Here is a 27,687-nt window from a genome sequence, read left to right as displayed (position 1 = left end):
TAGAGAACGGGCTTGAATGCGCCGTCCAAGCTTGACAACGCACTTGAGGAAGCTGTTCCCAAATAAACTGCACTGAGATAAATGAAGAATAAATGCAAAGGAAATGTCTACTTCGAAAACTAGGTGTTTGTTTACATCATTTTCCAAATCAAACAGCAAAAACAAACAAGAACACCTTGCCGATCTTGATGTTCCTGTTTTTATGGTGGTCATTGGTTAACTGGGTGATCCGTGTGTGCTGAGAGCAGCCAATAAACCAATGTAGCCCAGGTGGAGGAAGGCACCGATCACTGCTGGGGTGCTGGCTTTTTGTTTTGTTTTGTTTTTCAGCGTTTCAGCGGTGACACTGTGCAGAGCCGGCCGCAGGCGCTTCTTGAAGGGGCAGTGATGGGGGGCGGAATTCTGCAGTCCCCAGGGTGCCTGGGGAAAGCCCCTCACCCATTCTCTGTGTTCTTGGGCTTTCCTTCTCTGTTTGACTTACGGGGCTCAGAAACCTCAGACCTTGGTGCTGTTCCCTCAACACCAGCAGCCTGGAGTCCACTTGGCCACAGTGACTCCTTGCGAGTATAGGGTTGCCTGTGTTAGCCCATGGAAATGACATGAATTCATGGTCGGTCTGTCCCCTAGACCCTTTCTCCCCAAGCATGGCTGCGCACAGGCTGGTCACTTGAGCTGCAGACTCAACTCAGCGTGCAGTGTGGCAGGCCTCGCTGCCTCCTAGACCGACTGGGTTAGCTCCTGGCTGCCAAGAAGGGGTTTGTTGTGTAAGAGATTTGTTGGGGAGACACTCAAGGAAGGCACACGAGGAGGGTCTGGCCCCTGCGGCAGAGAGCAGGGAGGACAGAGGGCCAAGTTGGGTGCGGGTCCTAGTCGGTTTCTGGCCAGCCCACATGGAGTCCAGCAGCCTTCAGCCCACCTCTCTCAAGTTCCCTGTCTCACAGGAATGAGGCCATCTTACCGTTTTTGCGGCCTCTGGTCATGGACTTGGAAGCAGCACCAACCACTGGGCCTCAGCACAGGGTGCGAGCCAATCCCGGCGCAGCTGGAGACGGTGCGGTTCCCTGGGCACCACTCCTCTGTGTTAGCATCTGCCTTTTGACCAAGTCTCAGGGTTTCTGTGCATGTTGAACTTTGAGGAGCACCGCCCTGACGTAGCAACCGGACGCTTTGGGAGCCCTACCGGGAGTCAGTAAAATGGCTCCTAATCATAGACTCTGCAACCAGTCGGCCCTCCTGGGATGGTACTCTACAGTTCACTTGGATGGAATTGGCTGTTCAAGTGAGAACTGGTGCAGATAGTTTGTTGTTAATATGTAACAAATGTGTGAGCAGACCAGCAGCCAAAGCAGAATTTCCACCATGCTTTGCCTCTTTGCTGGGGGAAGCTGGATATAGCATTTTCCTCCTCTGCCCGTTTGAGTTTCAGGTCCCTGCAGCGAACACCGCACAGGTGTTCACCCACAGTCTTTTCACCTGCAGTAAGCAGTAGGCATGATTCTCCTGGGCACAGCTGGGAACACACGGCCTGCTAGGCCAGTCTTGCTGAGTGACATCTTCTGGCCTCATGCTGAGTATCGGGGGCTCCCTTTCGGACAGAGTAGACCATCAAGTAAGCTTGGTCACAAATCCTTGTCCCCTCTTTTGTGGGCATTCTGCAAGTTCAAGATATGCACAGGCTCCTGCATAGGATGTCCTACAGTCCCCACATGATCTCATTGCCCGCAGTCTTCACAGTCCAGGGGCTCCGTGTCAGTCTTGCATCTCCTCCCCCTCCAGTCAGGGCTGGAAATCAGGATTTCTAAAAAGGGCTCCAGACGATGGAATTCCAACAGATTTGGAAACCACTGCTCTGAAGTAAAGTACATGTTTAGGATTCAGCTCTACCCCACAGACGCAATCTCTGTGGAGTGGTATGACTTACTCTCTGTTCCAAATAACATTGGGTTTTGGTTACTGAAGAAGAACACGAAAAGTTAAAACAAAAAAAAAATTAAATCCCTAATTAAATGTAACAAACTTTTGTTACACTCAATAATACTTACTGTTTCCTTAGAACCCTGTAATTTGTACATTACACAAATTCCAGGGGTCAGAGAGGCTGTTACACCAAGGCCCACAGCACTAACCATCTGGACAGACTTACAGTTGGATCCTCAGTGCTGGGCAGAGGAAATTCTCCTAACAACAGCCAGCCTCTGGTGACCCCTGCAGTAGGACTTTCCTGGAAACCGAGTTAAAGGTATAATTCCAGTGATAAGCACCTCTGGGTTGTCATTCTTTCTCTCATGTCCCTATGTCAGAGATGAAATAAATGCAACTCGGTCCTGACCTCAAGCAGCTCACAGATGCCCCTAGTGGTGGCTACAGTGTGAGTAGTTCATTACAACCCAGATGTCTGCTATTGTTGGGCCAGGAGAGATGGACCAAGTCAGACTCACAAGAGGACCCAGGATGGGGGGGGGGGGGGGGTGCAAAATCAGGGAGCATGTGCAAACAAGCTCCACTTAGTGTGTTTGGGCCACTTACTAGCACTGTTAGTTTGGAAAATTATTTAACTCTTCTAATTCTCAGTTCTCTCATCCAGAAGTTGGGGGTTATATTAGTACTCACCAAATAAGGCAGTAAGAATTAAGTGAGAAAGTCTCCTAAAGCATTTTGCTGACAACTTACAAATAGCAAAAACCTAGTAGTGTGAGTTCTTATATTAATGGTGCCTGTTAATACATTGTTTTCTTCAGGCGAGCAAAATTAATTTGCAGATATCTCAGTCCAATGTAAGGGAAAGGCTAGATAATACACTGCTCGTTAACCCCTAGAAGGCAGGTTTATTAACATCACCTTCACTCAGAACATTAGGACGTAGCTGCCCTGCCGCGGACCAGCCGCAGCAGGGTCCAAGGGATTCCCAAAGGTGAGTGAGGCGTTGGCGATGGGTAACAGACGACAACACGCCTCAAAGCACAGTGAAGCTCTGTTCCGTTTATTGCAAGTACAAGCAGGTTTTTATATTTTCATTTTAGGTAGTGATTAACATTTGCAGCATAGCATGATCAGTCAAGCAAAAAAAAGAAATCAATACAAAGGTAACCAGGAAAAATACGAAAGTTCCCATGGATTCAGTTGTAATACACAAATATTATTTTGACCAGGAGAGCCATAAATCAGACAATTAGAAATAGCTGTATGTACAGAATTTGAATGTCTTATTGTATATTAAAGTTTCTCAGAATTTGTCATGGGGCAAAAGGATACGCTAGATTGAGTAGAGGTAATAGGAAATTTATTATAAGGCCTTTGTGATGTCTAACTGAGCTATCTATCCTTTTCTGTCTACAATGTTTCTCTGTGTACTATAAACTCTGACTCTTTAGTGACTGTTTCTACATGTTTAGTTTGTAATAACTAGCCAGCTTTTGTTATTTCTTTGCCTGTCTAATTGATATATATTCCTATTCAAGGTAAAGGAGGGGCTGTTACTCCAACAACTTTTAGATATACAGGGACTTTGTTCTCTGGTCAAGAAATTATTTTGTACAACTTCACTGGAATTATGCAAATCAATGAACCTGAAATACAAGTGTCTAACAATCCCACCACCTTTTGATCACCCAAACAAACATGTAAGGAAAGATAGACAGGAAATCCTGCCACAGTTGCCTCTGCCTCGCAGATGCATCTCAACCGTATCCCTGGGCTGTGGGTAGGGGTCTATATAGTTTTTACTTGTCTTCTTGGAAGACCCTTTGTACCTGTGGGTAAGGAACAGTCATGGGAAAGTCTTTCTAATCTGTTCTTCCAATTCCTCAACTGTTGGCAGCACAACCTGTGTTTGTAACAATAGCCTGGTTCTTTATTAACTGATCTTAACTGTTAATTTAAGAAATCTAACTTGTTTTTCTTATTTCTGGTACACCATGGTGGTCCTGATCACTTCAAGTTGCTCAAACCAGGGTAATTTATACAACTTGACATGTTTTCCCTTATGGTTAACAATTATATTACCCTGGCTGTCATACCCCGCTGTATAAGGGAGAGGGGACTCTGTGGAGATTTTTCCATCCTTTCAGGCAGTTTTGTGGGGAATACTAATGTTTTCCCCTGAACTGTTCCCTCCTCTTGGGTGATTTTCGCAGGAATAAGTAAGTACAGTTCAATGTCTATATTCAGTAGCAAGAGTAAAATAATTAAAATAAAACAGCCACTTGATAACCCATTTTGGATGCCACATTCTCCTCCGGGGAGACGATTTCCTTGAACTCGAGTCCTCCATGCCCGGACCTTGTCAGACAACGTGGTTGGAAGAGGACGTGGCACTGGCCGCTGTCGTCCTAGCGAATGTGAAATATTGTTACGGAATTTCCTGAGTATATTGCTTGTCTTTTTTCCTCCATCCTATTTTTTCACGTGTGTGTTTAAGTTCCTGCAGAATTTAACCTACAACCAAAGAACTATAGAATTCCAGAATTCCTTGATTTCAGTGCCTACTTTAATCAATAATTGATAACATATCCATTTTATTAATAGTGCCAAAGCACTTGTACGTTTTAAATATTCTCCCTGTTGTTATGCATACCCTGTTTTTACCTCTTCTGGAAGTAAGTTATTTTGTGGAATGAGGCAAGCAGTTTGCTTCAGCATACTTCCGTGTCACAGATCACCATGAGCAGTGTGTCAGAGGGTGTCACCTGCCCTCTCCAGCACCAACAGGGGACCCCTGTTCCCACAAACGCTGCACCTTCTTTGCGTCTGTGTTGGTGGAACTCATGTGTGCCTTCAGACAACGTGAGCACCGCAGCCCACTGGCCTGGATCAGGGCGGACAGTGCCGAGCAGGACAGGCCCGCACCCGGCACGCACTCGGCGGACTTCAGGGAGTGTGCGCGTGAATGCCGCTGCCCTCTCACGCGCGTTGCTCATCTGGCTCCTCATCCGTGATCCGCATGAGTCAGTGTCTGGTTCAGGGAGGTGTTCTGCTACACAGCCCTTCAGAAATAAGGCACAATATGATAAAATAAGCAATCAGATTTAACAGTAGATTTCATAGGAACCTACAGACAAAGACGTTTGCCTGTAGAATAGCTGTTGTTTCTGAAGAAGGCTCTCTCCCCTTCCTCACATGCCACATGCCTCACCCTGTGGCCTGGTGACTAACCCCTCAGTAGTCCGCACCCGCTGACTGGCCTCCCCCAGGTGACTGACTGCACAGGGCTCCTGGCACAACTGATTGTAGTTCAGGGCCCTGAATTCAGAGCTGTGTATTGCACTCATTTCAGCGCTGAAAGATGCTGTTAGTGATGTTAGGGAAAGGAAAAGTACAGACAGAAAAAAGGTTTAGCATGTATGAGGTCTGCCCGGGAAAAGTCCAGCCATTGTGAATATAACGAGAATGGTTTGCACAACATTGATGTAACCTGGCAGCCGAGGAGAGTGGACTGGAATGCGCATGCGTGAACAATGACGACTTCACTGTACTGGTCAGTGAGGGTGATAGGATGCCACTGAGTAAGCATGTGTGCTGTGTGGTTGTCACATTCAAAATGACTGAGCGAGCAGAGCAAGGAATCTGCATCAAATTTTGTGTTAAGCTCGAACATTCCTCCACAGAAACTATTCAGATGATTCAGAAGGTCTCAGCTTTGGGGAATTGGTGGCTTCATCGTGACAACATGTGTGCTCATGCATGACATCTTGTGTAGAATTTGGGGGGGAAACATCAAATCACCCAGGTGACTCAGCTCCCTTACAGCCCAGATTTGGTGCCCTGTGACTTCTCTCTTTTCCCAAAACTAAAATCGCCTTGGAAAGGGAAGAGATTTCAGACTGTTGACAAGCTTTGGGGAAATACAGCGGGGCAGCTGATGGTGATTGAGAGAACTGTGTGAGGTCCCAAAGCGCCTACTTCGAAGGGAAATGAGACATCACTGTCCTGTATACAATGTTTTTTGTATCTTGTGTCTTCAATAGATGTCTCTATTTTTCATTGTTCATGACTGGATACCTTCTGGACAGACCTCGTATGTCTAGTGATTGAGCATTCATCTCTCTTCACAAGAACCTGGATTATGATACATAATTGCACAACAAGCAAATGGTAGATATAAATCAACATTGAAAATTGCCAACTGGGCCACCCAGCCAGCTAATGCCATGTCAACTTAATGTGAAAGCTGTCTTCTTCTTCACACATGACAAGTAATCAGAAACAGGAAAGATTTGCAGGTGCAACAGGGGACAGCTGGAAAGACTGCCGTGGCCTCAGCGCGTGCCCTTTACTTCTCACTGAGTGGTGACTCTCAGCCAGAGGTCGCAGGGGGGCCTCAGAGCCTTAACCCGGCGTGCTGGGGCCCCCCTCTGGGTGTCTCCCAAGTTGTTGCCGCTGGCCAGAGTCCACGAAGGTTCAAACAGCCGCCCAACACTCGCAGCAATTCCTCCCTCACACCTGAAAATAGGGAGTGTGAGCTGGTTTGCCAACTCCTGGCCTCTGGGTCGCAGTAGCTGTTTCAAATGGTCCTACTGTATCCTGCTGCCTGGCACTGTGCATTGTTTTTGAAGATATGTGATGTCTCTAGGGTCCTTTTAATGCAGGGGTTGAAAGAATATCCTCGTACAGAGTTGGCTTCAGCTTTTCTGTCTTCTCCTTCTTGTCCCTCCCAGACAGGAAGGATTGCATCCTGGAGCCACTGTCCCTGCCGGAGCACCCAGGTGGCTCCCCCACGCTAGGGGAGCCTCCGTCTGTGCCTTGTGCTTTCTGCGAGGAGCACTTTCCTGCAGCGGAGCAAGACCAGCTTCTGAAGCACATGGTTATTGAGCATAAGATGGTCATAGCGGATGTCAAATTGGTTGCCGACTTCCCAAGGTAAAGACTGTTTTTGTTAATAAAGGAATTAAGTGTATCATTCCTGGGAGGAAAGGCAAGACGTATACATAACATTATTCCTCTACAATTATGAGAGTTGTTTTCTAAGTTTCTCCCTAGACTTCAAAAAAAAATCTTTGCACTCCTCTTTCTTCTTGAGTGTGTAAGTCGTGTTTGAGAATGTCACATGCTATTGCCAGTCCTACAAATTCTGGAAACAGACCAGCTCTCCAAAGAGTGGGTAATATTCCCTCTGCCACAGTCCCAAGACTGTTGACATTGTTGATCTCTATCAGACTGATTTTTACATACGTGTGTGTGTGTGTGTGTGTGTGTGTGTGTGTGAGGCCATAGACATTCTCTAGCTGAGCAAGTCTTTCCAGAAAAGTCCAGAGTAGACATGGTAAAAGGCCACCAAGGGTTTGGCAACCCGGAGCCTAGGCACCTTTCAATGCAGAAGGGTGTTTTCCAAAGATCTCCCACTTAAGTGATGTGAGGCAGTTGGAAACCAGAGAAGAAACCAGGCCACCCAACAGACCAGGAGGCCTGAGAGTGCAAGCCGATGGAAGGCGAGCAGGCGGAGGGGACTGGTTCGGGATTCACCGACACCGGGCGCGTGTGTCGTGGGAACCTGGCCTGTACCCCCGGGGCCCAGAGTGCGCCCGACTGCAGCTGCCAGCCCCGACTCACAGCAAGCCACTCGCACACACGGGTAGCGAGGGCCGGTGTTTCTCTGTCCCCGGCCCGCAGTTCCGGGAAGGGCCGGCCCAGAGAGCACCTGCTGCTCGGTGGCTGCAGTGGGTGCTGCGTGCGAGCCTGTGTGAGCTGGAACTGGACAAGCATTGTCCTTAGAAACAGAGTTGTGGTCTGCTCACTGGCTTACATGGTTACTGAAAGCACACGTATTGATAGAGCTGACAAGGTTCCATTTTGAGGTGTCCTGTCCTTATTTCCCTACAAAACAGAGTAGCCCAGACACTGTCATGCCCCGCATCCACACTCAGTGTCCCCAAGACCGCACCTTTTCTAGTAAGCCCCTGCTTCCCCGCAGCAGGCCTCCCAGAGCCACAGGCTGTGTGCCTCGGGCAGGCTGAGGTCCGAGCAGACCTGTGACTCCAGCACGCTCCCGAGCGCTGCGAGCAGGTCCCCGCATCTGTAAAATGGGGTGACGCCAGCCCTCAGAGACTGTTGACCGTCTCAAAGAGGAGGGTGTGGACAGCACCCACCGTGTTACTGTGTCGGTCTCATTCCTCAGGGGGCAGAAAACTCCATATTTACCAGGGCTCGGGGCTTCAGAGGCAGTATGAAGTGTGGGGGTCCATCACCCCGGAAAGGCAGCTGTGTAAGAAAGTGGGCACTTGAATCAAAAAGAAAGACACATTTCTGATGTGTTCTATAAATAAGGTGCAGTTAACAGGTACTTTAAATTTGGAAACCTAAATTCTCCTTGTCAGCTGTCCCCCTAAGTAATGTTTTTACTCTCAGGAAGTAGATGTGTGATTAATTCAAATCGAGCAGGACTCCGTGAATAAACTCTGTTCCTTTTAAATACCTTTTAATGTATCTAGTCTCCTCCAGGTAACACCCTCCCGCTGTTCAGGGAAACCTAGACTGTGTCTCCAAAACAACACACGCATGCACTGCGTGGTCGGAGTTATTTCAGAGTTTTTCACTGCTACCTGCCATTTCCTGACCTTGGAACAGCAGTTAACAGGGGAGGTGGGGGTCGAGGGAAGAGTGAAGGGTTCCATCAGCACAAGTTAATTTACTCAGAACTTCTTTACAAGTTGAATAATTCATATATATGCACATACATGTAGTTTGTATGTATACAAACTTGTACACACAGCTTCTCAGCAGTTGTTGCTTCAGAGCAGAGTAAGTAATAAAAATGATAAATGATAAATAATAGATAAGAGGTGGACTTACCATGTGCTTTATAACTAATAAGCTGTAAGCATTCATGTTCAATATATTGGACATTTCATTTATTGGAACAAAATAACAGTACTCAGGTAAAGGGAATAAAACAAAACAAAAATAAAAATTCCTTCCTTTGAGCCATTTAACACAGTTATTTACACTGAGCTGTTTGCTAGCTTTACTAAGTAGATAACATTTTCTCAGCAGATAAACATTAACCCCTTGATTCTTGGCTCTTCTGTATTAACTTCCTTTTGCTCGGTGCCACTTAATTAATGACATATCTCAAATCCCCACGCCCCTGTCAGTGAACGCACTGGTGGGGGGCTGGGCAGGCAGGATATTATTACAAAAAAATTTTTTGTAAGATAGTTTTGTGAAACATGATTGAGGTTCTTCCATAACATAAAAAGTATTTGCAGATGACCTAGTAATTACTTTTATAGCTTTTTAATAAAGTATGAAATGCTTTCATAACTCATCCAAATAAAAAGTTCATACGACAGTATCTCTTGCCTGCCTTTATATATTGAGTGGCTGCGACTGCAATTTTAAAGAAGCTGGATACGTAGAAAGAAATGCAGAAGGGATGTACTGCATGATCCCGTAATGTGAAGAAGTGTGTTTCGGTGGGTGGGGAACACGCCACAGGAAGCATGTGTTGAAGCTCTTAACACCGTTATGCCGCCCTTCAGTTGAATCCGATTTATCTGAATGCTTCTACCAGCCACAGGGAAATGCATATATGGACACCTTTTCATTCGAATTACAAACTTAAAAAGTACTGATAGGTGTTTAACTAGGATGCATGTTATATTTAGACTTAGGTCAAATGCACATTGCAGTGCAGATCTAGTTGTGTAGTAACTACAGTGTTTCATACATTTCGGTTGTGTGGGAATTGATGGTTATAGTTTGCTTTGCAACGTGATTTTTCCCCCTGATGTTGTTGTCACCCAACCTTTGGCCAGGACAGAAACATTCAAATGACAGCGCTGTGCAGGACCTGTAAGCTGCCACGCCCAGAACCCGTGGCTCCCTGCTCCTGGAGCAGCAAGACGGCTGAGCCAGTGGGAAGGCTGCCAGACTTCAGTGTCCTCCTCTCCCTTCCTCCCACAGGAGGTCCTCCCAAACCCCCTGAGGAGGCAGGCGCGTTCTGGCAGACAGCATCTCCCCAGCATTTCATGTCAGCGATGCTAGCAATCGCTTCCCGGTGCCTGCCACCCAGAAGTAAACTTGGACGTGGAGTGAGCGTGTGATGGGCGCTGTCTGTTCAGCACCCTGGGAGCTTGGAGTCCTTGGAGACTAAGCCCCGTGGACCGTTGGGATCAGGACACCATTCCCTCTGTAGGGCTCTCACTTCTTGCCATCTCTTGCCTAGACAAGTTCCAAATCCACAGCCCCAGACAGCTTGCATCACCCTTCACTGTAGAAGCAGGAGGTCGGGGGCAGTCAGACCAAGAGCTCCTATTAGGCCGCATGCTGTTTAGAAAAGGAAAAAAATGCCTTCTTCCTTCAGATCTTCCTTTCTGTTTTGTCTTGTGAAATGCATTCTCCTTGGTCTTTAAGAGAAAAAAAAACACGTATCCATTGGAACTCTAAGTCTGGGGGCTCTCGTCTTTGCTGTAGTCCTGGTATAGGTTGGTCCTCCCATGGCCATGCAGGTACTGTGATATCAGTGGCTTGGGTCTGCATTTGAAGCTGGAGAGGCCAAGTTCAGATCCCAGCTCTGACATTCCCACTGTGCAACTGAGGGCAGGAGAGCCCTCAATCAGGACTGCCAGTAACTGTCATCCTTATCATCACCATCATCTTTACTCTGCTCTTCCGCCACCTCAGTTGCCCATGTCTGCCCTCTGCTACTATTACTCCCACTGTTTTAACTTGCTCATTAAATGTGCGATGAAACGTTATCATTGTTTTAGTTGCCAGTATTTTCTAGAATAAGCTTTTTCTTTACTATAGTCAATGTTCCCTTTTCTTTTAATAAAAACTATCACTAACCCAGGATGTTGGACACTACTATGTTGTTATCTTATTTAATTATCAATAATTTATCTTGTAAATGAATAAACTAAGTTTCAGAAAGACTTAAAAACTGCAAATTCAGGTTCATAACTCACAGTGCAGAGTCCCTGCTTCCCTGTCCACTGCGGCCGGCAGGGCGGTGGAGCCAGCAGTTGAAACACTGGTTCTGAGGGCCGAGCAGAGCCTGAACTGGAGAAGCAGGACTTTCTCTAGCCCGAGATCTGCGCACACAAGAGCCTCTCGTTGCATTGACTCTTCATTACGAAATAACTCAAAGCCGATTCAAAGGAGAAGTCTGGTCTCGTGTACCGGCTCTAACCTGGCTCTTGTTTGTGTAGTTTCTCACACGTGTCACTAAGCCGGTGAACGTCGGTCAGAGGTAGGCAGCCTGCAGGTCAAGGACTCATTACAGCCTTTGAACACCCTGCAGACCACAGTGGCACTAACACTATAAGGGGCTGACCGCTGTCCTACGTTTTGTGTGGCCGTGTCACCCAGATGGCCCTCAGCAGACCCGCACTCAGGACAGGCCCTCCTGTGTTTAAGTCCACTGCCACGGTACCTGATTCTGCCGTACAGATCCGAGGACTCCTGACAACAGATACCCGTGTGTCTCAGTCCGGAAGAGTAATCCATCTCCCCCTCCTGGCATCGCTCACCGAGGGTGTCCTTCGTTCCTTCACCCCTGTCACCGCCCTGCAATGGGAAGCCTGCACAGAGGATGAGAACAGCGGCTGGAATCTGTTTCAGTCTCTGAAGGCTTCTCTCGCCTTCTCTCCCTTCTCTCCCTTCTCTCTCTCTTCCTGTTGGGGGTGGGGAATGGAAGGGAGGAGCGTGCTGGCCCAGAGTGGCCTAGGGAACAGCGCTGTGGCCCTTCGTAGGCACCTTCCCTCTTTTTTGTGTACTTCAACTGGTCGGTGACGCGCTGGCCTTCAGCCTCTGCTGCACCCAAGAGGAAGCTGGGGCCACGCACGGCATTTGTGAGGGCTGTGCTTCAAGGCCAAGTGGGCGCTGCAGCTAGCTCCCTGCAGACCTGTGAGGTGCAGCCTCTGCCTGCTCTGTAAGGGACGAGGCCTCCCCCACTTACCTGTGCAGGTCAGGGTGCGGTCGGACAGGAGAAGGAATTTAACCAGGGGGCTCCACGTGCGCGTTACTCTTTCCCTCATTCCCTTACCTTCTCTGCACTCCATGTTGTCATCCATTGGTATTTTATATCAGCTCCTGTCGCGGTTCTCTCTGTCAGACCTCTCTCGTGGTACTTAATGTTTTTCTATAGCACTTACTATAGAACACCGTGGAGCTGCAACACCAGAGACAGGCAGTCTCGCCAGGTTGGAAGGGAGCTGTAACGCCACCGCCCTGACGCCAAGGCCTCCTCACTGGGCCACCTCACAGCTGTGCTATTCCACCATTGAGCTATTTGCACTGAATAACGCCTCTGCCTCCGCCGCATCCCAGATTGGGGGTTCCTGTTGGTGTGCAGTTGGCACCACTACCATCAGCTGACACCGTCAGCTGTACAGTCAGCCTTTCCATTCTTTCTCCCCGTGAAGCAGGCCGAATTCTCCAGGTACCGCTTGGTAAATAAAAACTCGAATTGCCAGTGTAAATCTTGGATAAATGGAGAGATGGACAGCTTATCGAATCCTGTCATCTCTCCCGCATTCACCAGATACGCAGGTCTGGGTGTTATGCATATAAGTAAAACTTGCTTTTCCAAAGGCTAAGTTTGCTTCACATCAGACATATGGAATTCTTTGGCAACTTTTTTCTCTTCTTATCTAGAAATCGAATTTAGAAAGGCATTGACTTCATTGCATTATTATTATGACCTCTGTTATTTTAATGTATAAGATAACCACCTTTCATTTTATTGAAAAATGTATACATTTTAAATTTATATAAACTTAGATGTGATTTCAGAAAAATTTCATTATCACGTAAAATAATTCATTTTAATTTTCCCAAATGTCTTTCCTGAATTTGGTGGTGGTAAAGTTTAATCATTTCCATGCCTTTACAGGATGATTTCATTTTATTAAATACTTCATATTTTTCTGAGAAAATTCCATATTGTTTTCCATAATGGTTGTACCAGTCTGCAATCCCATCAACAGTGAACTAAGGTCCCCTTTTCCCCACACTCTCTCCAACATTTGTTTGTTGCTTTGCTTATGATAGCCATCCTGACTGGTATAAAGTGGTATCTCATTGTGGTTTTAATTTGCATCTCTCTGATAGCTAACGATATTGAGCATCTCTTCATGTGTCTCTGGATGTTCTGTATGTCCTCCTTGGAGAAGTGTCTGTTCAAGTCCTTTTCCCATTTTTTAATTTGCTTGGTTGTCTTCTTAGAGTGGAGTCGTGTAAGTTCTTTGTATATTTTGGAGATTAAACCTTTGTCTGAGGTATCATTGGCAAATATGTTTTCCCATACAGTTGGTTGTCTTGCTAATTTAATACTGTTTTCTTTAGCCATGCAGAAACTTTTTATTTTGATGAGATCCCATTTGTTTATTCTTTCCTTTATATTCCTTGCTCGAGGGGACATATCGGTAAAAATGTTGCTGCATGAAATATCTGAGATTTTCCTGCGAATATTCTCCTCTAGGACTTTAATGGTGTCACGGCTTATATTTAAGTCTTTTATCCTCCTTGAATTTATTTTGGTGTATGGTGTAAGTTGATGCTCAAGTTTCATTTTTTTGCACGTAGTTGTCCAGTTCTCCCAATACCATTTGTTGAAGAGGCTATCTTTATTCCATTTTATGTTACTGTCCCCTTTGTCAAATATTAATTGACCGTAGAGAGTTGGGTTGATTTCTGGGCTCTCTGTTCTGTTCCATTGGTCTATGTGCCTGTTTTTATGCCAGTATCAGGCTGTTTTGGTTACAGTGGCCTTGTAATACAGTTTGATATCAGGTATTGTGATCCCTCCTACTTTGTTCTTCTTTCTCAAAAGTGCAGCTGCAATTCGGGGTCGTTTATGGTTCCGTATAAATTTTTGAAGTGTTTGTTTTATGTCTGTGAAATATGCCATTGGTACTTTAATAGGTATTGGATTGAATCTGTAAATTGCTTTGGGTAGTATGGACATTTTGATGATGTTAATTCTTCCAATTCATGAACAAGGTATATGTTTCCATTTGTTTGTGTCTTCCTTGATTTCTTTCTTCAGGGCTGTGTAGTTTTCTGCATACAGGTCTTTTACCTCCTTAGTTAGGTTTATTCCCAGATATTTTATAAGGTACAACACCCATTTATGATAAAAATACTTAGCAAAGTGGGAATAGAGGGAGCATTCCTCAATATAGTAAAGGCCATATATGAGAGACCTACAGCCAATATCATACTCAATGGGCAAAAACTAAAAGCTTTTCCACTAAGATCAGGGACAAGACAAGGATGTCCACTTTCACCACTTCTATTCAATATAGTATTGGAAGTTTTAGCCACAGCAATCAGGCAAGAAAAGGAAATAAAAGGAAAGGAGGAAACAAAACTGTCACTGTTTGCAGATGACATGATAGTGTACCTGGAAAATCCTATAGACTCTACCCAAAAACTGCTCAAACTAATTAATGAATTTGGCAAAACAGCGGGTTACAAAGTCAATATCCGGAAATCAGAGGCATTTTTGTTTACCAACAATGAATCAGCAGAAGCAGAAATCAAGGAAAAAATCCCATTCGATATAGCAAAAAAAATTTAAAAAAAAATCTGGGAATAAACCTAACTGGTCGATAAAAATTGACCTGCCTTTTGATTCAGCAATTCCACTGCTAGGATTATATCCTAAGAACTCCAAAACATCAATTTCAAAGAACCTATGTACCACAATGTTCATAGCAGCACAATTTACAATAGCCAAGAGCTGGAAGCAACCTAGGTGCCCATCAGTAAATGAATGAGTCAAAAAATTGTGATACATATACACAATGGAATTCTGTGCAGCAGAGAGAAAGAAGGAACTACTACCCTTTGCAACAACATGGATGGAACTGGAAAGCATTATGCTGAGTGAAATAAGCCAGGGGTTGAAAGACAAATACCATATGATCTCACCTTTAACAGGAAGCTAAACAACAAAACAGACAAGCAAGCAAAATAAAAACAAAGACACTGAAATAGAGAACAGGGAGTCAGTGACCAGAGGGGAGAAGGAAGGGAAGTTAAGGGAAAAAAGGGGGACGGATTTGGAGGAACAAGTATGAAGGGCACAGGGACGAGAACTAAGGGGGGGGGAAATGGGAGGGAGGTGGGGTACATGGGGGGGGGTGGGCTGGGATGGGAGAAATAAATAGAAAACTGTACTTGAAAAATAACTAAATAAAAATAAAAGAAAGAAAACCAAAATAAATAAATCATATTTCTGCAATGCTCTTCTGCCTTTCTATTTATAAATTTTCTAGCAGTGTTTTATCAGCATTTGATTTGTTACTTTGGGATAATTAAATGCTATTATAAAATATATTATTCTAAAGGAAGTACTGTATTGAGTCCGTCATCATCTTTCTTTGTTCCCAGGTACATTTTATACTGGCGGAAAAGGTTCAGCGAGCAGCCCATCACGGATTTTTGTAGTGTGATAAGAATCAATTCCACAGCCCCGCTTGGTAAGTAGACATCTTGGCTACCATCTTGCCTACAACCCCAACATTCAAAGCAATAATCTCACTTTCCTAAATTAGAATTCTCTCACTTCCATGACAGCTAAAATTAAATTGCGCTGTTTATATCATCTAACTTCAATAAAGCAAAAGGAGACCTATATTCCGGAAAAGAGATCTTAATAAATAGAAAGACAGACAGAGAGAGAAATAGATCTTTTTTTTTTTTAAGAAATAAGTCCTGGAAAACAATGGTAATTTGTTTCTCATTTATTTTTCTAATCTCTCAACAGAAGAGCAGGACAATTACTTTTTGCTGTGTGACGTTTTACCAGAAGACAGAGTACTTAGGGAAGAGCTTCAGAAGCAGAAACTGGTAAGAGTTGTTTTAAAGTATGAACAGTATGTTGGAAATATATACAGAAATCATTACTCTTCTTTTTTGTTGCTGTTTTTGCTTTTTATTTTGGAAACTTTCAAACATGCACAAAAGAGGAGACAATACATCAAAATCCTAAAAGAGAAAAAAAGTATACACTTGACTGAAGATTAAAGCACTTCATGTTAAAAATGCAGAAAGGATTTTGGGCTTTGTTTTGCTACCTGGATTCTCTCTAAAATAACAACAAAGCTTACACATTTACATGTAATTTTAGCTGCCTGATACATGGCAGACGCCCTGGGCTAAAATGGAGTTGAACTGATGAAGGTTTTTTTCTCCTCTTCACTGGAATGTGCTCTGCACCAGCTCGGGTTTTGTCCCCTGTGTGCATTAAGCAGGAGGCTTGGTTAACGCAGTAGCCTCCCTCCTCTGCAGCCTGCGCCCTAAGTACGCTGATTTTAAAATCTCAGCATCTGTCATCTTTTAAAAAGGTAGCAGCATCACAAGTGCTGAAATTTCATTTTCATGACATGAACAGACATTAATTTCTGAAGTTATTAATTTTGTTTTAAAGTGTGGTTTTTCTTTACTATTTGTGGTTAATCTCAATTATTAAATTGATTGAAATGGACTTGCTCTTCCTTTAGGGGTTATTTATGAGTGTTCCTAGTGTCTTTGGACTTGACTAGATAACATATTATGAGAGAGCGCTGTGGTTTCACTGTTTCTGCAGAATCCTCAGGAGATCGAGGAGGAAAATAAATCCAATCTACCAGAGTCATGTGATCTGTGAAAGTCCCTGAGGCACATTATATATTGTAAACCTCCCAGATGATTATTTCTCCTCTAAGAAGGCTGATACTGTAGGATGTTGATTTATGTGTAAGAAAACAATACGCTTTTTCTGTAGCAGCAAAGCCAATGAGGTAACAGGGCTCCCTGAGTTCCTCTTATTTTTCTATTGCGATGCCTTAAAAATCTGCAAAACAGGGATGAATTTACTATGACATTTTATGGATTTTGTTTGCTTGGACTTATTCATAAGTCTTACTTTCTATGAGTTTTTTCTTACTCTTGCTCACAGCAGCCTTAACCAGGAGTGATACGACCGTCATGACCCTGGCACCCACAAGGGTTTCCTTTAAGAACTCACACCCCGGCTCCAGCCACTGCTGTTACTCTGTACCCAGACTCTTCATAGTATGCCTACAGATAGACCCAAGTCCCTAGAAATAGCTACCTCCATAAAATTTAGATGACCTTGGAAGATTCCGTGGGTTCTCCCCCACTTCATCAAGCAATTCCCCAACACCAAGTAGATGTCCCACAGTTCATCTGCCTTCTGATGCTGTCTACCCAGAGAAAGCAGCAGGTCCCACAAGGTGAGGGCTCCGCCCCCACTCCAGGTGCCAAACCCAAGTCCAGGTTGTCACCTCTACTTCTGACCAACTGGCTATAAATCAGAGGTTCCCATGACTCCTCCATGGGTTTGATTAATTTGCTAGAGCGGCTCACAGAACTCAGGAATCCCAGTTACTAAGTAGTTTTATGTGCATATTACAAAGATATTAAAGAATATGAATGGACAATGGCCAGATGAAGAGATACATGGGGTGAAGGCCCAACAGAGGACTCTCTGTCCCTGCAGAGCCTGAGGCCCGAGAGACAGCACGTGGACACATCCTGGTCCATCCACGAAGAAGCTCTCCAAACCCCATCCTGCTGGGTCTGTATGGAGGCTAGGGCATGATGGACTCAGTTGGTGGCCGTTGGTGATTGAACTCAGTCTCCACCCCGTCTCCCCTCCAAGGAGGTGGGGATCAGGGTAGGCAGTTCCAACCCTCTAATCATGGCTGACACCCCAGGCAACCAGCCTGTAACCTCCCCAAAAGTCACTTCAGTGACATAGCAAGGGCATCTGTATGGCTCTCAATATGCAGGGCATACCGAGGATTTTAGGAGCTGTCATGCCAGGAACCCAGACAAAGGCCAAGTATATGCTTCTTGTTGTAAATGACAACATCACCCTTTTCCCAACTTCATAGTCCGACCGATCGGTAGGTCTGATGAATGTGAGTAGTGTGGCGGCTTAAAGAAACAAAATGTGACAAAACTACGGCCAGTTCATTCCTAGGCATTGACTTCCTGTTTAGCTAGATGATCGTGTGGAGAAGTTTGAGACCTAGCATGCTGTGTGTCCTTAAAGTGTGTTAATAGCTTTTAATAAATGCTTTAAAGGTTTGACTAGCTTTTACACTTTCCTCCCTTTGGCTTCCTTCTTTGAAAGCGTTCCTTCGGTCTCATCATCCCACCTTAATCCTCTCCAGTGGTGCTTTTCACCTACATAGGTATTTGTGAGTTTCTCAGGGTCTCATCCCCCACCCAGGATGTCACCCTGTAACTGCCACCACTGTGCTGCTGCCACACAGTAGGTGGTCAGGTTGAGTTCACCCTGGCTCACCTCAACCCCAGTGCTAACTTCCCTTATATTAATCTTTTCCATATGGATTTTCAATCAACACCGCAAATTTAATTTGCCTAAAGCCAAACTCAGTTTTTTTCTACCCAAACTTGCAATTTGCCTCTTTTCTTGTGCTTCCCATGCTCCTAGTCACTCCATGTAGACATTTCTAGAGGCATTTTGAACTCATGCCTTTCCTCACCCGCCTGCCCAAGTCATTCGTCCAGTCCTGTGGGTTCCTCTTCTGAGCCCTGTGCCCACTCCCTTCTGCGCAATCCTAGCGCCTCCGCTTAGCTTGTCTACACATGTGCCCTCCAATCAATCGATCAGCTCACGAGTCTTCATGTTAAAATACATCCGGAACACTGTAGTCTCTTCCAAAGCCTGCCGTGGTCCTTGTCATCGGCGTAGTCTTGAGCTTTCCTGGGCTTGAACTGCTGCTCTTCCAGGGCCTCCCCTCGATCTTTCTTTGCATTACCCAGTGTGCAGTTCGTCATTTGTTCCGCAAGTCCGTCACGCAGCCCACGTCCCTGTCCCTAGCAGGGCCTGCTGGACGGGGAGAGCATTGCTGCAGCTCAGGTGGGTTGGCCTCGCCCAGCGCTCTGCTCCGCCAGCCCACTGTGCACATGTCATGTCTGCCTGAAACTCTGCCACCCGTCCAAATCAATAGCCCTCTTCCAAGCCTGCTTTTATGTGGCTTTTCAGTTCACGTTGGTTGTTTAAAAGTCTGTCTTCCTTATTGGATTAGATGCCTCGTGAGTGTTGAACTTGGACATTCATGTTTGTATCTTCTCTTGGCCTTGTTCATAAAGTATTAACTTAAATTTAATCCTGAAGTGTTGGCTTGGTATTTCTATAAAGTCTTATAATCAGATCTCCCTGATTTGAAAAAGAGATAGGAGGCAGCCTTCAATCACTGGGTCACACTTTTCAAGGAAGCGTTAACCAGTCCTCCATTTCCTTTTGTCTGCAGAAGACATGTGACAGTCATAACTTCTCAGAAGCAAAATGTAACTTTTAATTAAATTGAGAGAAAGGGAAATATCCACTTAGCTGCATGAAGGTTTTTTTATTTGTTCTCCCTATTATAAATGTCAGCTTGAGAGGTCATTTATGACAACTATAAATACTTTATGAAAATTTTAACTGATGTTGCAGCTTGATCCTCTGGAGAGGAACCAAGTTTCTTTGTTTTTAATGCTACTTCATATCTCCCAACATCCCCAACAATAAAACAAGAATAAAATGAAATATATATCTTTCTCTAAGACTTTCTATCTTTATTTTATTTTTTTCAAGATTTTATTTATTTATTTGTAGACAGTGGGGAAGGGATGGAGAAAGACCCAGACAGAAACCCAATGTGTGGTTGCCTCTCATGCACCCCCTACTGGGGACCTGGCCCACAACCCAGGCATGTGCCCTGACTGGGAATCAAACCAACGACCATTTGGTTCACAGGTCAGCACTCAATCCACTGAGCCACACTAGCCAGGGCTCATTGCCACTTTCTTATAGATTTTAGTGGCTTCTAGTGAAGGATCAGATTATTTACTATCAGTGACTTCAAAGCAACAGTCATTTTACATTTATACCTTTCTTGCATAATTCCCAAGCACAGATTTGTTAATTGCCTCCAGCACAACTGTCCCAAATAGAGATGCTGTTGCCCATTGAATGTGACATTATTGTTAACAAGACAACAGAGATCAAGGGAGCTGCAGTGGCCACTGAGTCATTTTAACCTTCAGCTTAATTAATGTTTTCATTTAGGAAATGAACGTAAACCTAGTCTGAACCAACACTAAACTGAATCTTGCAGTGTACCAACTGAATTTAAATCTCACATGGCATTTTTTAATATACCTTGGCTCTGTGAGATCAGGAAGGCAATATCACTTTCTCCGGTGACACAGAAAGTCAAGGTCGAAGATAAGAGAAGATATGCTCGGAGCCCCGTGAGATCCTCTGTTAACCAGGAAGGGAAGCAGCTCCCGCCCTTTCCCACCCCAGGCCCACCCCCATTCCCGCTGCACCAGGGTCCTTTGTCAAATTTCCTCTCCTCTGTAAGCAAATGTGACATTTTCTAACTTGACATTTGTACAAATGAATAAAAATGAATGAACAGGACATCAATGCATGTGTGAATAAATAAGTGTCTTGTTCCCAATGCTAAGAACTTTTTTGGAAGAAAATCTAGTATATTATTTTAGGTCAGTGGTGGGTAGGAATTTCTTTTTCCTGTGGGCCTAAGTTTCTCAGGTTTTCTTTTACACCTTGAAGATAGTGTGTTGTAAGGGTCTCCTCTATCTTCAGGGAAACACAGGGCTATTGTGCCTGACCCTGAGTTTATCCTAGAAGATCCAGGCAGGTGGCACTGGGCTGGGCTGGCCCGGCCGCCCCAGCAGCTCTGGGCGTCAGTGGGGAAGGCAGGGTGCTGTGAGTCTCCCACGGCCACTGCTCAGCAGGTAAGCGGCTGCCTCCTCTCACCGGGCTGGATTCCCTTATTCCTTTAACACAGACAGAAATGCAGCTGCTCTAGCTCTCGTGTGTTTGCCTTTTGCATGGGTTTTTTTTTCTGTATTTATACTTTTTTTCCTATTTTGATGAGCTATTTTATGTAAATGGGTACATTTATGTTATTTTTTTCTCTGCTAGTTATTTTTTTAGGTGTTCTCTATATCCTGTCTCTACCTTTCCCTTCAAAACCCCCTCAGAAAGGCTCACAGGAGAAGGGAAATGCTGCCTGTCCGCCCTGCGCCACGAGCAGACGGCTGTTGCCTCAGCTCCGCAGTCTCGGGGGCGGGGGCGGGCGGGGGCTGGGTTCCTCTGGCCAGGCGAAGTGTCAGGTCAGAGCCGGAGGGTTCGGGAGAGGGCGTCATCCAGGGACGCTCTCTGGCTCTCCTTTGTTTTATTGTCTTGATTTAGTTGTTGGCATATCTTCTCTCATTTATTTGTTAAGATCTTTGATATTGTCAAAGTTAACTTTCCTTTGTCTCTCATACAAGGCTGAAACCAGTTGATTGTACTGATTTGTTTTTAAGAACTGTATAATGAAACTGATAATGTCTGTTTTAATACCGCTATTCCTGCCTCTACATGCAGAAGTGTGTTTGTAAGTGTATTAACTATTCTGTGTGAGCATGTTACTGACATAAACTCACATGCTCATGTCATCAGACACTGGCACACAGCCTGGCCTGGCCTGGGGCTACCTAGCATTTTTTTCTTGACACTTAAAATGGAATTCTTTGGAGGAAAAGTAGCTTTTTATTTGACCCTAGTCAGAGAGAGCACTTCTCAAATATTTATGTAACTTGCAAGCAGATTCTGTTTTGTAAGTGGTTGAAACTGTATATCAACATTTGTACCCAAAATTAATTCATGTTTCTGTTTTAGTTTGTTAATCAAACTTGTCTCTTAATTTTTAAGTCAGTGGAAATTTACTGAGTTTTTTACACTTTAACTCCCTCATCCCTCATCCCCCATCAGATGGGATAAACGGAGGGGCAGGAAAATCAGCCCTCAGCCCGTCTCTCAAGGGAGACTAACATGGAAACCCCACACTGCGGTGGGAAGGAAGGACGGCAGGGGGTGGTGCACCTACAGGTGTGTGTTCTCGTTGTTTCTCGTCTTCGATTTGCACCCATCCTACCCGGTTTTTTCTTTCTTCACCCCCATCTTTATGCTACTCGGTTCAATAGCAGCGTGAGACACTCACTAGGTGGAGGTGGGGTGGGAAGGCCGTCCTCCCACGTGCCTCGGGGACCCCTGGAGAGGGGCAGTGGGCAGCACGGCCGCTCCCAGCTCCCTGCCTGCGGCCCTCAGGCTCCGCTCTGACTGCGGTGGGTTGGTTATGTTACGTCAGACAAGGGCACAGGGATCCTGGCTCCTGAGCCCTGGCCAGAGAGGTCCCAGCAGGCTCTGCTGCGCCGTTTTCTGTCCTGGCCCCGCGACTGCACGAGTGAGTGGCCTGTGCCAGCACCTATCGGGCATTTCTGGTAGCGATAACTGAAGACATCAGCCTCAGGTTTACCTCCGTATGTCAGTGCGAGCTGTTCCCACGGGGTTTGTCATTCTAAACATTGGGTTTTGTTTTCCTGTGTACTTAACGAAATTGACATTTTCTAAATTGCTTTTTCCTACACTGGCTGATTTTTGTAACTTTCCGCCTAATGCCCATTATCATTTCCTACGACTGTGTTGTCCCCTGTGACTGGTGAGTGCCGTCTGCCACACCTGCCGTCCCATTAATGTCCCTGCTCCCCTCATGCATAAAGATGAAGACAGGCGCTGACCCCTTACTACTGCACTTGACATTATAAACCAATTAGAGCAGCGAGCAGCTTGTTATTAGGACTCTTTGCCTAACACATGAGCTGGTCTTGCATTCTTACAACTGTGGTTTTTATCCAAGTCTAGTTTGCAATGAAAATTTTATCTGATTTCATCAGCCACTTTGCGAAGTTCAAACATATAACACCTGTGACACTCTCTTCATCCTTCCAGTCTACAAAGCCATGAATAAAATGTAGGCTATCCAGCCAGTGTTAGATTTCTTTAAGAAAATAAAACCACATGGCTGACAGGCTCTGATCTGTGCCTCTTTGTGAGATTTTGTAGGGACTGTCTCCTAACATTGTATTTTTTGTTCACAAGGGACTTTCGAATTTATGCCACAGGTAATCCTACCAGATACCAAGCTTTGCAGACGAGGAGAGGAAAGAAGGGGGAAGGGGGGAGAGGAGGAAGGGAGAGGAAAGGAGAAAGAGAAGTGCGTTCCCCGATGGCCTAGGCGGCTCCTTTCCGTGTGCCCCTCACCGATACCCAGGCCACAGCTGTCAGCATGTGTCCCACAGCTGGACACCCAGCACCATCTTCTCTGTCACAGCAAGTGAACGGCAATGGGAACTGGGGTGTCAGGGATGGGGATGACGAGGCTGACTTCCACCCTGAGTCCTACCCAGTCAGGGGACATGGAGGACATGAGGACTACCGGAAGCAGCAGCCCCATCAAACAGGGACTGTGGTACCTGCCTGGCCATCGTGGGGACCCCAGATGAATAAGGCACTTCTGCCCTTGGCGAGCTCACACTCTGGTGGGGAACTCTTGGAGCTGATGATGTAAAAACAGTAACACTGGCAAGGTCTTCCTGGTGGTTAACCATGTACTGTGGATGGCCACAGCCGAGTAGGAGAAGCTCCCTTCCTCACACATCAGAGCCCAAGTCCCAGGCTAGTGAGTTATCTTATGGTTTAAGACTTAGGGGCAGGGCACTTACAACCAGATGAAATGTGTGAGCCAGCCTTGGTGGGAGGTATGGGGGAGAGGAGCATAGAAAGACATTCTTGAGACAAGTAAAGAAGACAGCCACCACCTGGTGGCTGGTGTGGTTCGGTGGGTTGAAGCATCATCCTGTAACCAGGAGGTTGTGGGTTCGATTCCTGGTCAGGGCACATGCCTGGGTTGCAGGTTCAATCCCCGTTCCAGGCGCATAGGGTTTCTGGTCCAGGTGCATACAGGAGGCAACCAATCAATGTTTCCCTCTTCCATCAATGTTTCTTTCCCTTCTCTCTCTAAAAAAGCAGTGAAAAAATGTCCTCAGGTGAGGATTAGAAAAAGTAAAAAATAAAGAGACTTTTTAAATGTAAAGAAATTTAAATATTTTTTATAATAAGATATTGGTGAGAAGGTAAGAGTCAGCGACAGACATAAGGAGGAGCTACCGCACTTGATAGTTTCCGGGTTCACTGAGTTGCCCATCGTGACGTAGCTCTGAGCAACCTGATGCATCTAAATCCAGTCTCAAGAAGTACGTGAGGACTTCTTAACTCACCAGGTTGGTTACAATTGGATAATGAACGCTGCTACAGCTATAATAGTTGCAGAATTAAAATAGTTTCTTTTTCATCTTTATGATTTAAGTGAAATTTGATCAACAGTGTATGTTATTCATTTGATGTTCCTATTTTAAAAAATGAGAGAATTTTCCTCTTTGTTTTTAAGGCATGGGCACTTACAAAAAATAATAAGCAGACCAGTTATGAAAAATGAGTAGACTTCGTTAGAGTGAATAAGTGGAAAAGTCGTTTGCTATCATTTTATTTCATAATACTTTTAAATGATAAAACAAAAGTAATATTCTACTTCAATGTACTTAGTTTTCTTAATTATTGGATTCAGTAATTATCACTCTAGTTCACTTCTGTGTCTTCACTTGCGTCCCCTATATTTCTTAAACAGTGGTCTTAGTAACACACATAGAGTTGTTCTTTTAAGATTACATACTCGTTAAAAGTATATACAGTGTTACAAGTAAAAATGGTTAATTGAAAAAATTAAAACACGTTCTCCAAATCCCTACCCTAAAGCATTGTAAAACTCTCTTATGTATTTCTGTGTGTTCATAAAATTTTCAGTCGTGAATTAGAAACAAAACTTTAGAACTTTAAAGTCACAACCAGTATTAAGTCCCTTTTATTGGGATACGTTAGGTATAAGGTTGGGTGCTTGTGTAGATGGGGATCTCAGCAACTTTCAGGGTTGCTGGGAAAGGCTCTGTGCTCTGTGCCCCAGCGGGAGCGACCCCGCCCAGAGCTAAGCCCCGCCCAGAGCTAAGCCCCGCCCTACCGGCGGAGAAGCTGGGTGCGAAGTGAGCTGCTGCGGCGCTTACCGAGCACCTTCTGTAACACACTGCGCGCTCATGGCCTGACAGAGTCCATGCTGTTAGCGGAGGGGTCGGGACACGGCTTTCTTGAAAACCAATCAGCGTAGGTGCCAATGGAATGTACAAACTGTGGCCCAAGGACAGGTGTCATCTAGCAGAGTGGTCAGGGACAGTCACCGCTGTGGTTTCTAGACTGTTTCTAAAGCAGCTCAGACATCACCAGAAACGAAGTCCTAGAGCAGTGGCATGCCCAAGGCCACGTGAAGAATGGGTGGTAAAAACAGGACAGGCGTATCGTTCTCCTGAGTCCCAGTCAGCTCCCACCCCCCACAGAGGGGTAGCGCTTGGACTGAGCCCTGAGGGAGTGAGGTACAGAACCCCAGTAGATGGAGACTGGTGGAGGAAAAAAGGGAAGAGCCTTGGGGGCTTGAGAAATGAGAACAGGGCTTTGAGAATGGCTATGGAGAGTAACACCAGGGTTCGTGCAGGGAAGCAGGGCGAGAGAAGGTTGGGGTCAGGTGTGTGGTGCCGTGGGTGCCGTTCTAAATAAGGACTGTGGGCTTTCTTCCAAAGAAGTCAGGAAATCGCTTAGTGTCACCTTCATCTAGGTCAGGTACCAGTTCTAAGTGTTTCACGTCCAACGGAGAATTTGTGGGCTGATTTTTCAAGGCCCAGCTACATCCGTCCAGGCGAGCGTCAGATTGGCGTACTGATTAAATGTGGGCACCGGGAAAATCTTTCCTATAAATCTCTCCATCGGGTACTGGGTCGTCGGTGGATCCAAGCAGCAGAGACCCCAGAAGGAAGAAACAAAGCACCCCTATTAGATGAGAACAACAGCCACAAAGCCTCCCCGAAAAATGAGTGGGGCCGTTCTTCCTCAGGGTCCAAACATCGGACTTAGTTGTCTTCATAGGATCTGATTTTCTGGGTTTTGTTTAGCTGGATTTTGAGGAATTCTGTAGCTTTGCTCTCAGGTCTCCGGAGAACAGGAGGCTGAACAGAGAACAGCAAGTGGAGAGGAGGTGTCATCAGGGAGCCGGTTGGTGGGCCCAGAGTAGACGCGCTGGCAGTGAGGAAAAGGTTCGGCGAGCAAAGGAGACAAACCCAGACGGCCACGAAAGAGAAGAGGATCAGACCCGGAGGCCACAGCCACTGAGAGCCGTTTGCGAGGGCAGCAGGGTCCTGGGGGTTGGACAGAAGGTGTCTGTTTCAGTGCAGCAACGTGCTGCTGGTTGCAGCCAGAGCCCCGCCCCGCACGAGCAGGTACACTGCACCTGGGGTTGGAGAGCCGAGACAACGTGGGCGGTCCCTTGGAGACCGTCCTGTGCAACATTATTAACCCCTGAACCACTCAATTACAATTTCTGCACCCTAGAAAAGCTGCTCATCCCAAACACCTTGTTCTAATTAAGCCAGAAACAGGCATAATTGTAACTGTGTATGTTGTCTCTCCCATTACCTTAGTATGTTGTGCAGCCTTCAATGCCAAGAAGCTAGTCCTTATCAGACCCACCCAAATGAAACTTTTCTTGTAGGAAGGACTCAACGCTGCCTGCCTCCCCAGCTCTCCATGCCTTGGATTCCGAACTCATTTGTCCACTAAACAGAACAGTCAGGGTTGTATGTTACGTGCCTGCGCATGCTCCAGTGGGTAACTTCTGGGGAAAATAAAGCAATGTGGTGCCTGACAATAACACCATCTTTGGCACCAAGTAGCTATGTGGCTTTACACAGTCATCCCGAGATCTCTTTATGGAGAATCATAAATGGTTTCACAAGGTCCCTGGTCACTCTCCAATTCTAAAAGGCCGGTGCTGAGCAGTGTTGGTCAGAAAGATCTTACTGGAGCCGACTAGTGTAGCTAGCAGGACTAGAATAGGTCCACGGGGAAACATTAGGAAGATGGCCAGGAAGGAATGGGCAGAGCGCTCCTCGCATCGTTGCAGCCACAAGTCAGGTGTGCCCGGGGTGCAGTTGGAGCCCAGCAGCTGGGTGGAGAATGCAGCTGAAGCAGAGCTCCCTGGCCACCAGGTCCCTTCTCCCCGGCCACAGGGCTCTTCCGTGCACTGGTGGCATTAAAGTGGAAAAAGTCTTATGCCCATGAAATGAACAGAAAACAAAATGTGGTCTCGGTGGCCCCCATTCCCCGAAGGAGGGTCTAGGGAAGAGTTTAAACAGAGTTTGCACAGGGGCAAACAGCAGATCTTGACAGCACCCACGCAGGTAAGAATGAAGGAGTGAAGGAGGTACCTGAGCTGGTGAGATGAGGGCCGACCTGGGACTCTGGCCGCGTGTCTTCCTGTGGTTGTGGGCAGTGCGGGTGAAGCGGCTGGGAGTCGCCCGTGGCGTCACCACGGGCAGGGGCTCCAGACCATAGGACAGAATGGCTCTGTGCCAGGTCCACACCCTGGAAGCAGCCTGCGGTGCAGCCCTCACTTCCCAGCACGGCACGCAGGCCCTCAAGGTGCACCAGTACAACACGTTCGGCCAAAGAAGGCTGTAGGTGGCTTGGTGTCCCTCTGGTTTGACTCACGGATCTTCTCTGTTTGTGTTGAGTCAAAACTAAGAAAATGTTGAGTGAAATCTTTCTCCAACCCCATCTGGACTGTGTGGTCTCGAACCTGTGAACCAGAACCCAGCGGTGGCTGCCACTGATGCAGACAGAGTCCTGGATGCAGGGCTCTGGAACGTGTGTTCTTTCTTAAGTCACACCATGAGTGCTTGTAAAGGTTGTTTTCCTTCTCCAGTGCCTCTTTC

General features: G+C 45.9%; 1 protein-coding gene across 2 annotated transcripts in view; it reads left to right on the top strand.

The window, feature by feature from the left end:
* Nucleotides 1-27,687, top strand: part of ZNF277 (zinc finger protein 277) — a 76,473-nt gene that overhangs the window by 32,218 nt on the left and 16,568 nt on the right. The window contains exons 2-4 of one of the 2 annotated variants that reach the window (XM_037156032.2): nucleotides 6,654-6,855; nucleotides 15,334-15,422; nucleotides 15,710-15,792. In XM_037156032.2, coding sequence (XP_037011927.2) covers nucleotides 6,654-6,855; nucleotides 15,334-15,422; nucleotides 15,710-15,792 — 374 coding nt within the window. The remainder of the gene's footprint in view (nucleotides 1-6,653; nucleotides 6,856-15,333; nucleotides 15,423-15,709; nucleotides 15,793-27,687) is intronic. The other variant, XM_037156033.2, reaches the window with a different exon arrangement.

The sequence above is a fragment of the Artibeus jamaicensis genome, unplaced genomic scaffold, assembly GCF_021234435.1.
Source record: "Artibeus jamaicensis isolate MK-2021 breed Jamaican fruit bat unplaced genomic scaffold, CSHL_Jam_final contig_1016, whole genome shotgun sequence".
In the NCBI taxonomy this organism is placed as follows: Eukaryota; Metazoa; Chordata; class Mammalia; order Chiroptera; family Phyllostomidae; genus Artibeus; species Artibeus jamaicensis.
Note: the sequence above shows the minus strand (reverse complement) of the source record. Positions and strands in the feature narration are given on the sequence as shown.